The sequence below is a fragment of the Vidua chalybeata genome, chromosome 2, assembly GCF_026979565.1.
Source record: "Vidua chalybeata isolate OUT-0048 chromosome 2, bVidCha1 merged haplotype, whole genome shotgun sequence".
Lineage (NCBI taxonomy): Eukaryota > Metazoa > Chordata > Aves > Passeriformes > Viduidae > Vidua > Vidua chalybeata.
The window spans coordinates 71,577,145-71,589,739 of NC_071531.1; the positions used below are offsets into that span (position 1 = coordinate 71,577,145).

Here is a 12,595-nt window from a genome sequence, read left to right on the forward strand (position 1 = left end):
GAAGAGACTTCTCTTGCCATTTTGGTGTGGAACTTTTCTTACACTGTTGCCTTTGAAAGGTCAGTATGCAAATTAAAGAATAATTTTTATATATTTATAGACTGAAAAACTGGTAACATTTCATTCTGATAGACTTGCATATCCCAAACATGTCTGGGCTGGACAGCTGTCAGTGTTTTTCTGTTGCAAGAATGTTTGCTTTGAAATGTAATGTGGGAAAAAAAATAAATTATATAAATGGCTGCAATATACTACTATCTTCCACATTTCACATACTGTTAACTTTCAAATTTAGTCTGCAATGCCATTATCAAAATAAGTTAAATGAATAAATTACAGGACACATATATTTTGTTATTCTCTAATTCTTAAGTAATAATGGGGTTTTGACTCTAAAATCTCTTCTAAGAGCATCTTTACAATGTGAATTAAATAAATTCATGTTTTACACCAACACTGAGAAGGACAAAGCTGCTGACTTTTGGATACCATCTCAGAACACTGGCACAGGAGGTCTAGCTTGCACCCTGCTATGAACCAGTCACTAATGAAGGACAGCCACAAACCTTGTCAGAAGGCTACACAGCTATTTCCTAGACATGGATAGAGTAACAAAACTCACACTGGAACCTGGAAATGTTCTACATTGATTTATGAAAACAAATACATAACCAAGACCACAGTGTGTCTCAGTGACCAGGTTAACTGTAGAATTATGGTGAGCTAGAAATTCTTGTTCAGCTTTATAGATTTAAATTCTTGAGACTTTTTGAAGGAAAACAAGCCCTAAGCAAAATAAAAGTGAAGAAGAGGTAAGTGAAACAACTGAACTTTTTCAGAAGAACACAGCACCTGTCTATGTATGAAATAATTGTTCTTCAAGCACAGTAGATTTCTTCCTCTCAGGTATATGCTACACATTTATCACACCCAATTTGTCTACTTGTTTGTTCTATATTTCTTACTGGAAGAATGAATAAATGTGGTTGAACTACCTTGAGGGAAAGCTGCAGTTTTTCTCTTAGTTCATCACAGAGTGGCTTATACTGGAATAGCTGGCGGATTTGCAGTTTTTTGGGACATTTTCGTACAGGGACTGGCAAGGAGAAATGTGCTGCTCCAATGCTGAGACCCTTCCAGACACACCTTCTGACTGGGTGACCTGTGATCTCCTCCTGAACAAAGAGGAACAAACAAAAAGAGCAAGAGGCTTCTTACATTACCCAAAAATGCAGCTATTGGCACTGTGTCTCAGCTGAAAAGTGTGTGCTCTTCTTATGGAATCATGACCTAGACAATAAAGCCAGTAAAATTCCTGGGAACAATTTATCTATCCTAAAACATCTTCATCTGGTACGATAAACTCCCCTTAAAATTGCTATGTCCCCTCACTAAGTGTAAAAGAATGGGACCATACATTCCCTGACACAGCCTATCCTTTGCTCTGTCTGCTTAATAAACTGAATTTAACATTCACATTGTTTAGAGCTTAATTTCCACAGAGACAAACATCTATTGTTTAACATGAAAGGACAGTTTTGAAACAATTATACCTCAGGAGGAGAAGATTCTTTCTGAGTCCCCGACTGTAGATATGGAGGAACAATACTCTCTGGTTCTTTCTTCATTACCCAGGGGGATGTTTCAGCCATAGGGCGGAGGATAGTAATACTTAAAACACCTGGTTTAAAGACACATTTTGCTAAGAATCAGTTCAAATAAAAAAAATAAGTGTCTCAGACCTACAGAAAAAAACACCTATCTACAAAAAAATCTTATTACTAACAGGTAAAACTCCAGGTATCAGATCACTGAGTTGATTATAGAATAGCTGTACAAGTTCAGATTACTCAGCCCATTTTTAACAATAAACTGCTTATGCTACTTGCTCTGATTCTTGGTTAACAGCTCAGTTGTATAGTTGGGAGTAGCCCAAACAAGGAAGAACAGAGCATTGACCCATGTGTACTGAATACTAATCTCAGAAGTAGTACAACATGTTCAGAACATGCATAATTCTTCACTGTATTTTATACTTCATGCCCTGATCGCTGGATGGATTCCATTAGATATTATTTATTTCAATTGTTTGCATAAATTTTAATGTTCTTCAAAATATTTTTTCCAGCCCAACCCAAAAATTACTTAATCAACTATGATCTATCCCACGGGTGATCTTCAAAATGGATATCACCACTGATGTACTCTGTCACAATGATACAAAATTGTGAAGCCTTGTTGTCAAGGCAAATAGAGCCAGTATTGTGAAATGTGGAGCAGGAAGTCTGGAAAATCAGATGTGCTACTATTACAAACGATTGCTGGTTGTAAGTAAATTTTCTTGACTGGGATTTTGACTGGGTATGTATGCTCTCCATCCTTCTGATCTTTTCACCTTCAGCATTTTGCTGGCTCCCTCCATGTCCCTTCTTTTTTTCTTTTTCCCATGGTAGAATTATTTCATTTGGTTTCTGCAAATATTCTTCTATTCTGTGTGAATAGAAGTACATTTAAAAATGTGCCACATCTTATAAGAGTAGTAAGTGTGAAAGCTGTTTTATGTCATATGCTTATGACATAAATCTATGAGAAATATGTCTTAGGACTTTATGGCTTGAAGCAAACTTCCCTTATTGTCCCCTCATATTCAGGGGGACCATATTTTCCTCTCTTTTAAAGATGTATTTTTGTTAGCATCTACCTGTTACACCAGTGTCTTTTATAGAAACACAGCATCTCCAACTACTTTTACAATGACAACCAATAATTCCAGGATGTAATTTCTTGCATTGCTGCTGCAAGGTGGCTGGTACCATGTAGTATTGGCTATTCCAGTCATGTCTTTTCAGCTTTTTAATATGTATCCTTTCCAACAGACAGGCTAAAGGTCAACATCAGGGTATCACTGTCCTCATTGCTACATCATTAATGGAGACTGTGATACATTCAATTTTTAAAATTATAAACACAAAGAATATATTTATTTGGTAATCACTTTTATTTGTGTGACTGAGAGTGGATAAAGATATGCCATTTGTTTGTTCACTTATCCCTTAACAGTGTCCTTCAGTTAAGTCTCTGCTTCCCAGAGTTTTCCCCCAAACTCCTTTCTTTCACTCCTAAAAGTGTGAACCCTTATTTACAAGGGTATAAACATTTCCTGCCCAAATAAGAGTTTTGAAACTTTTCAATTCTTTCTATTAGTAGTCTGTCAGAGAAGAAACATTTTCTACCTGGCTGTTCTTGTACCGGATCCCGCAAGACTGCAGTGGCAGGATCACTGCAGGCCTCAGCCACATACTTGTGTACATCCTTTTCTCGCAGGAGCTCCATTCCAGAACCATCCGCAGAGATGACAAAAAACCTGCACAGCCAAACACACACATGTCTCTATCAAGAAAGCAGAACTCCCACATAATGACATCAAATGTGCAAATACAGAGTAGTGAACAAAGGGAGCACAAATCCATGAACCCTGTAAAATACTGTGTAGTGAAGAAAAGAAAGTGTTAACCTATGAATGCAATGCAGTTTACCTGGGGACATGCTCATTATCAGTGATAGGTTTGTTGTCATCATCTGATGCTGAACTTCTGTCCTCCTTGCCATCAGAGTCAATGCTGGGAATGCACACATCTGTGCTGCCATCAGCCAGGACCTATAGCAGAAGTTATGTGAAATTACTTGAGTTAAAAGATCCTTTTAAAACAGTGACTTGTTGGTGAACTTTAACATAACCTAGACCAGTGAAAGGGACAGAAAAAACCATTTTATGCGAGCAACTGGAAACTCACAGGGAAAAGAAATAAAGAGGAAAACTGAAAAGACAGTAAACCCCCCCAAACATTTATTGAAAGACATGGTGTATCATAAATACTAATATCACATGCTGATATTTAATAAATTCTCAAGGACTGTTACACAAAAATACTCCCTGGTCAAGCCAGGTAACTGTATACTCAAGATAGACATTGATGTATGTTCACACCCACTAAGTGAACTTCTACAGTATTTCCCTTCTTGAAAATACTATGTGCTTATTAACAAATGTGACATTAACATACTCAAACAATATAATATTAACATATTCAAACAATAACTAACAATGACCTAAAAAGGAATAATAATGCCTTTTTCAAGACACAATTTAAATAAGGGTGATTCAAAGGACAGTCCAAGAACTGAATCTGACACACTCAGTTTTTAATCCTCACTTGCAGAGCTGATTTTTTGCTATAGTACAAATTATGCCAATTAAAGGAACTTTACAGGTGAGCTAAATTGTATATCATGTGTTCTATTTCAGTCTCTCTAAATAGGGATAAATAAAAAAAAAATTATATCCATCACTTAGTCAAGAAGATATCAGAGACCTGATTCTGGCTACTTTAAATATTACAAGGTTACAATTTGAGTTTGAGAGAAGTTTATAAGATAAAATTAGAATGCAGAAACTTGTTTTCTTCCATGTATTTTACCTTGAAAGTATTTCCTTCAGGATCCATCATCTCACAAATAGTGCTGGAAGTGTGTTTCATAATGTATCTCCCTGCTTGTTTCTCTTCTTCCTTGCTGCTGGAATCATAAACTTCATGGCTGTAAACTGCTGAGCAATCTTCATCAAAGAAAAGAAAGCCTCCCTTGCTGGGTAAAACCTATGACAGCAACAAGGGAAGAGATTCAATCCTCAAAGGTGAAAACTTTAATTTAAAGATACTGTGAAAATGAAGAACAGATACAAATCAAGAGGACAGCTTTCAGACATTCAATACTGAATCATCCACTTAAGAGGAATCAAAGGGGGAGAAAAAAGGCAGATGAGGTCCAAGAGGTAGGCTGATCTGAGTCTCTGTAATATTTAACTTCAGGAAATTTAAGACTGTGATTTAAATATCCTGTACATTTGTGAGTAAGTATCTAAACATTGGCAGAGTATGAAAGAAATGGAATAATAGGATTAGTGCAGACTATAGAGAAGGGAAGTAATGAAGGTGAGAGCTGCTAATTGCAGGGGACTTGGAACACAAAGATTAAGCATCTCTGTCACAAACTAAAAATAATTCCTACCTGATATGTTCCCTGTGGCTTTGCTAGAATAGATGTCCCATCTCCAAAGATAGTACAACAGGTACCATCCTCACAATTTGTTATAACAGTAGCAAACTCAGGATTCTCTACTCGTGTACCTTTAAGCTTCTTTGTGGTGGCTTCTGTGGGCTCATCTAAGAATTAATACAGAACAATGAGACAGGAGCACATGAATCAAGGAAATGTCTTAGGATTCAATTTGCTTTTTCTCTCATAGTGCTGGTTCTTTATCTTTTCAGTGCAAGACCTTCATAAACTTCATAGTATCCTTTATCACATATTTTTATGTTATGTAAACAATATGCAGCCTTTGAAATTCTGGACTGCAAATTCAATATGGGAAAACCCAACAGTAAAAAATATCTGTAACCATGTGTAGCTGGCCAGGAAAGTACACTCTAACATATCAAGTATGGTACTAACCATGATGATCTGGATATTTGTAATATACAAGTTGGATCACTGAAATTCTTTGTGCCTGTAATACAAGCTCTAAAATGTGAAGAAATTCCTGTCCAGCAACACAAATCTTGGAAAACAAATGAAAACAGGCATGTTAATCTGGTTATTGCCTTTCCATTGAAGAGATTGGTCAGTTCAAGGGATTTTGACTTTTAAAATCTCACAGGGAGATATTCCTGAACATCTGCTAACTCAATAATGGTATTTTCCTACACTGTGTTTGAACAGTCCAGACACCCACACAGTAAATGTCTCCCCTTCATTTTAATTAAGGAGGACAGGACTTGTCTTGCAAATGAAGCAGTCATACAGAATAAAACACCAGCCAGAAGAATCACAGATGACCTTTAGCCCCATTTTTTTCAGGCGAATATGAGTTACACTTTTCTTGGCAGGACATTTTCCACAGCTATATTCAGATATTTAGTATCTGTAAGGTTGGTGAGTCCATGGTTTCCCTGGGGAATATAAGGATGTCTCGGTCCTTTCATACCTTTTCAGTTAAAACTCAAAGCAGCTTCCTTGTTATTATTAGGGCAGGGGAGAAAGGACAATGAACATACTAAAACTCTGGCACTGTGGTCTCATGGTGAAGGACGACCATATAGATATGAAAGAAGGAAATTTAATTACTTGCAAAAGTATAATTTTTGCACTGAATATACTGCTGAAAGAAAGCAAACAAACTAAGCCTAGACTGCACTAGTGGATCTGTTCTCTAGGCTACTGGTACAAGTCACCTTTAGTACATATTTTGACAACTTTCTGCTTTACAAGATATGTCAAGTGCAAGAAAAGTAAATGCTTCCCTTTAGATGTTACCTGTTTCCATACTACCCTCTGGTACAGAAAGGTTTTCACATTTTTCATAAAATGTTGTGATCCTGGTACCATCAGCATGTTCTACTACTCTGTTACCACCTGGCTTCTCAACAATTATCACTTCATCTTCTCGTACAGTCATAATCTGAAAGAATTAAGGACTACTCATTTATATTGGCACTGTGATACTTGTGACAGCAGCAACAACAATATAAGGCACCAGGACTGAAGCTGTAAAGAAGCTTGACTATTACATTGTCATCTACTTCAGACATAGAGGAATCACATTTTCTTCAAAATCTAAAGCTACTTCATTTCTAACAGTGCAACACAACAAGCAGGATGTTTTTAAAGAATAAACCCTACAATGTATGTGATGGCAGCCCTGTCTTTTAGCTTATAGACAGTGCTATAGTAACACCAAAGCAGTTAATACCGTTCCATCAGCTGGGTTTGTGGCCTGATACATGAAGAGTGGCTTCAGATCCATTCTTGTGGCACCCTCTGTGCCCACTCGAATGCCTAATGGAGTTGTTGTTATCCAGGTTCCTGCCTTAGGTTGTGTAGAACTGGCCTTTTCAAACTCCTCAGACTTCTGTGACTGTAGTGATGTCTTGTCACTGCCTTTTCCTGCAGAAACAAAAATTTCTGTATCAGACTTGATATTCTTTAAGGCAAATGACAAAACCAGTAAAGTTCAGAGCTTGTGAACATTGCTTTTGACAGAATTGCAAAATGAACTATTTAACAGGCTAGAGGAAAATTACAACTCCTGCTACTCAAAGACATGATCCTTAACTAGCCTTATCTAATGTGCTTCCTTACAGAAAAAATAAGTAGCATGCTAATGCCATCAGTCCTATGGTGCATCAGAAGAAAAGGATAAAGATCTCATTATGAAAGGCAATTGGAGAGATCTTATTAGGAATGTTATAGAGAACTCTTGTCTCCCATATTCAGGAAAAATAGACTAAGTGTATGCAAAATACAAGAGCATAGTCCAGAGAGCAGGCTGAAAGACTTTGAGCAATTATCTAGCAAAAAAGCACCCCTGAAAGCAAAAAGAGATTAAACTCTTTGTTAGAAATTTGTCAAGAATAAGCAGAGGAGAAGAAAGGTGGGGAAGGTGAAAAAGTGATCATAAATAAAGGACAAGGAATAAGGGACATACACTGCTCACAGATACTGAGAATTCATATTACAAAATGGTTTGTCACAGTTTTTCTCATCTTTGCTGGTATCTAAAGGAATATCCTAAGAAAAAGGACTGGACTTGACTCAAAAAGTCTCTTTTTGAGACACCTTTGGCAGCAACTTTCATTCACCTATTTCCAATAAATTGTATGTTAATACGACAGGTCAGAATTATTCTGTGTACTAAGTAATACCGACAGTGATCTTGGACTACACTCTGAAGTATGAAATAAACATTATTTGGCTCTTTCTCAGTCAACCAAAATACAGTAAGAATGTCTATATTACCACCAAGCACAATTCCATACAACCAATTGATAATGACCAATAGTAGGTGCCTTGGAATACACAGAGTGAGAAAGAAAAATGGATCCTCTTTGAGAGAAGCATTTCTTAATACAAAGACTAAATACTGTAAGACAAAAGTAAGGATTTAACACTAATGTAGTTATAAGGATTTCTTTTAAAAGACTCTGTGTTCACTCTGATACCAATGAAGGTCTTACACAACTTTTTATTTATTAGAATCCTACCATGTTAGAAGAAAAATAAATTTGGAATAGGAGAGAAATTATTTGCTATGAAGGTAACATAGCAGTATGCAGCAGCTGAGTACAGATGAAATTACATTTTCACACTGTCAGAATTTTCAGACTATAGAAATATATTCTTTATTAAGTATTATTAGCCCTACTAACTTTCTATCTAACTTTCTATCTAACTGTCCAAGATATAAATACAAGAAATATTACCTTTCTTAGTGCTGGTCTCAGATAAAAGGTCTGATTCTGATAAGGGAATTTGCCTCCATGTTTCATCTGGAATTGTAGGTGGTGGTAGGACAGGACCAGAATTGGGGCTATTACTCACTGTGCCATCAGCAAACAGAATCTACAGAAATCAAGAACATATTAGAGGTTAAAATAAATCCAAACACCACTACGAAGTCTTAAAAGAATGTGTCACAAATGCAACAGTCACTGGAATACTGTGGGTGACGGAGAGGAAAAAAGTAAAATCTCTCAGAATTAATACAAGAAATAAAGAAGCTTTCTTAAAGAGAATTAACAGAACAGACTACTTCAGTTCGGGAGGGATCTACAATGATCACCTGGTCCAACTGCCTGACAACTTCAGGGCTGACCAAGTTAAAGCATCTTGTCAATGGCTTTGACCAAATGCCTCTTAAACACTGACAACCTTGGGGCATCAACCAGCTTTCGAGCAAGTTATTTCTAGTGTCTGACCACTCTCCTGGTAAAGAAAGGCTTCCCAATGTCCAGTCTGAACCTCCCTTAGTACCCCTTTGAGCCATTCCCATGTGTCCTGTCAGTGGATCCCAGTGAGAGGATACCAGCACCTCCCTCTGCATTTCCCCTCCCAAGGAGCTGCAGAGAGCAAGGAGGTTGACCCTTAGCGTGTGGCTCTCCAAAGCAGACAAGCACAGACCCCTCAGCCATTCCTCTCAGGATGCACCTGCCAGCCCTTCCATCAGCTTTGTTTTTCTCTGGACTCACTGCAGGACCTTCCCATTCCTCTGAAGTGGTGGTGCCCAGAGCTGCTCCCAGCACTCCGGGTGAGGCCGCACCAGCGCTGAGCACAGCGGATGATCCCCCCTCTGCCCTCTGTGCTCTGTGTTTGATGCCCCCAGGACACGGTTCCTGCCTTCTGGGCTGCCCAGGCACACCCTGCTGACTCTCATTGAGCTGCTGCCCCCAGCACCCCCAGGGCCCTCCCTGCAGGGCACTCTCCAGTTTATACTTGTGCCTGGCATTACTCTGTCCCACGTGTAGGACCCAACAGTTGGTTTTGTTAAATTTCATCCCATTTGTCACTGCCAGAAGGAGTGCTATTTGCTGCAGTCCATGGATATAATTAATGGGGACTCTTCTAATTATAAAAAGGTGTTATAAAAATAAACAGTAAAGATTATTCTTTGACTAAATGGTCATAGGTTAATGACATTTTTTTGGCAGCAGTGATAATGCATCTGTATTGACATATTGATCTGTACTGAGATATTCCAGATGTCTAGGACTGCTGTGAATATTGTAGCCATTATGACAGTCAACAAAAAGAAGTCTTGGCTATTTATCAAATTATATCTGGTTTCTGAGATCCATTACACTCATCTCTTGATATGCATGTTCTGTGTGTCAGATAAACTCTAGAATTACTCCAACCATCCCTAAATTAATTTATAAATACAGTACAATGTAGAAAAGGAATTGACAACATATAGAAACAACTCTTGAAATTGTTACTGTAAAGAATTAAATATTTATTCTTTTTTGAATGCTTATCATACGCAATAAATTTCTGATGACTCATAGACATTAAGTTAATATAAAGAAGGATGCATTCATAATCTGTTTAAGCAAAGACAGATTTTAGGCACATAAGATCTACATCTTTCTATCAGGAAACAGAATGTTGTGAATATACAGACATACATACACACTATTTCTGAAATGGATACATTTCTCAGGAATCCTGGCTAAATGTTTTAACATCTAGTCTGATGAATAAATGTAAAGAACTTACACTGGGCATTGTGGTCTACTTAGACAGGAAAAAGAAATCTAGGAAATAAGGAATTATTTTGACAGATTCTGAGTCAAATTAGATGACTCCTCTTTTCATCTGTTTGCTAACTACATGTAGAGTCTTATAGTTAAAAAAAAAAAGTTGCTTGTGGATTGATTATAATATTTGCAAAGACAGCTTATATCACCTAAACTGTATCAAAATTCTACACAACAAAAATATGTGTAAACAAAGCAGGTACTTAGGAATATACAGAATTTTTTCCTGAAAATTTAGGATACGTAAAGGTGTCTGCAGGACTGAATTACAGTTCAGGTCTTTTCTGGATCTCATATGAGTGTTTAAACTGAAAAAAATATATGAATGCTTTCATATTGCCAAAAGTACTCAAAGCTGAACTAATCCACACTTCAGAAGCTTAAGAATGTAGTTCTCTGAACCATATTCAGCTATTTCCTAATCACAAAGTTGCCTAAAACCTTCTCATGCCTGAAATTTTCATACTTAAATCTCCCTAACAAAGGGACTGACTCTGAACAAAACCAAGAGTATTTTAGTCTTGACATGGCTGCATAATTCAGTATTACTTAACTCCTTCATCTACAAACTGGACACTTGTACTAAACTGTACTGCTTGCAATGAATTCTACCAAATATACCTGGGTAGATCCATCCATCAGGTGCTTTATGACAGTTCCTTGACTAGTGATGACTCTTGACACCTCTTGTTCTGTTTGCCTCGCTGGAGGTGAATAAAGATGACAGTTCTTTATCTTTTGGGGATAACTCTGTCTAACCAGAATTTCCAGAGTAGGCCGCTTAGCCTGTTCACTTTTGGTGTCTTCCTGCTTTATTTCACCTTCTGTAACCTGATGTTCTTCCTCTCCACTTTGGATGACCTCTTCCTTCTCTCCACTTGGCATAACCTCTTCCTTCTCTCCTTCATCTGCTTTGGCCTTACTTTCTTCTACCATCTCTTTCTTTGCTTCAGTGGCAGTGGCTTCACCCTTCAAATCTGAAAGCAAACTTTGAATTACTTAGTATTGCATAGCACACATTCAAACAGTGCTACACACCCAGCATCATGGTGTCGACAGAAGATGCGCAACTTTAGCTAAGCCTAACCCTCCTTGGCTGAATCTGTAATCCACAGAGTAAAAGACTGACCCTGATTTCAGAGCAAAGTTCAAAACAGCCACCTACTCAGAAACTCTGCATCCTCTTGTGAAGGTGGCTGTCTTTGCAAATGAAAACAAGGGGAATTTGAAGATGGATTTATTATGGATGCCAAACTTTTGGAAGACTAACATGTGAGAGGAATTCCCTAACTGCCCATAATGGAGAAAAAAAAACCCAACTGAGTTTCATCAAGTTTGAATTCGTATAGAAACCCAAGTAATATATTCTGTCTGCTTGAACAAGTAAATTTCTTAGATTAAATGATGGCAGTGTTTTGAGTATGCTAAGGGGCATAATTATGGTAATTTTATTGAGAGACTCCATGTAAGTGTCTGTAACTGCTCTGTTCACCTCAACTACTCAGCATTTCAACTTATGCTTCTTGCCAAACTATGTATGTTTGAGAACACTCTGCATGTTCTTTACTTCATACCAGATTAATCAGAGCACACAGGCTGTACAGATTTGTTGTGCATAGGTATTAAATGACATCTGTACATGGCTGTTTTTAGAATTAGCTAGATGACAACAGAATACAAATTTCTCTGCTTCAAAACCTAACAGCATGACTAAAAACCTCCAAGATTTACTACAGTTTACAACATGCAAAGATGAATCGAATAGTGATTTTAAAAAACACTGCAAAAAATAATTATTGCAGAAGATTTGTCAGGCACAGAAGCTTTAAAGTATCCATGTACCCTATCAGTTTTCTAAAGGAAATACAATGATAACGGCAGAAAGGCTTATTCTGAGTGTTTTCTCTGTAAGTACTGGATGGCATAAATCAAAGGACTTCTGTGAAATAATTCCTGTTTGAAACTGATTTGATCTTTTAGAAAAGCAACAAAAAAAAACCCCTGATCGTAAAACAACCAGCAGCAAAGACTCCATCACAGCCTTGGTTAGTTTTGTTAATCATTCTTACCTTTATGAGTGTAACATCCTTACCAAATGAGTATAACTTAAATCTAGTATAAAGTCCTAGTTTTCAGTTTAGAGCCCCTGAAAATTGTAATCACTTTGTATACTGTGTTTACAAGCTATCACCAAAATTCAGTTTTCTTGTACTTCCAGGCTGGCACCAGTCACTCCTTTGACCTTTTCTTTGGTACTTAAATGGAGGTCTCTGGTGAAATAAGCTCATTATAAGATACATCTCCTGATGCTTTAATCATTCTTGTCATTCTTCCCCGAATCTTTCAAATTATTAACATTTTGTCTAGGGGGCTTAAGTACATATACTTTCAAAGGAAGTGCAGACACAGGTAATGTGACTATCTTCCTGCTATCACTCAAGATT

General features: G+C 37.3%; 1 protein-coding gene across 4 annotated transcripts in view; it reads right to left on the bottom strand.

The window, feature by feature from the left end:
- SPAG17 (sperm associated antigen 17) overlaps window positions 1-12,595 on the bottom strand; it is an 86,378-nt gene that overhangs the window by 11,949 nt on the left and 61,834 nt on the right. For all 4 annotated transcript variants that reach the window (XM_053935292.1, XM_053935291.1, XM_053935294.1 and 1 more), the window contains 10 exons: window positions 10,773-11,128; window positions 8,319-8,457; window positions 6,809-7,002; window positions 6,373-6,517; window positions 5,068-5,222; window positions 4,479-4,655; window positions 3,537-3,658; window positions 3,234-3,364; window positions 1,554-1,681; window positions 996-1,175 (listed from right to left, as the gene is read on the bottom strand). In XM_053935292.1, coding sequence (XP_053791267.1) covers window positions 996-1,175; window positions 1,554-1,681; window positions 3,234-3,364; window positions 3,537-3,658; window positions 4,479-4,655; window positions 5,068-5,222; window positions 6,373-6,517; window positions 6,809-7,002; window positions 8,319-8,457; window positions 10,773-11,128 — 1,727 coding nt within the window. The remainder of the gene's footprint in view (window positions 1-995; window positions 1,176-1,553; window positions 1,682-3,233; window positions 3,365-3,536; window positions 3,659-4,478; window positions 4,656-5,067; window positions 5,223-6,372; window positions 6,518-6,808; window positions 7,003-8,318; window positions 8,458-10,772; window positions 11,129-12,595) is intronic.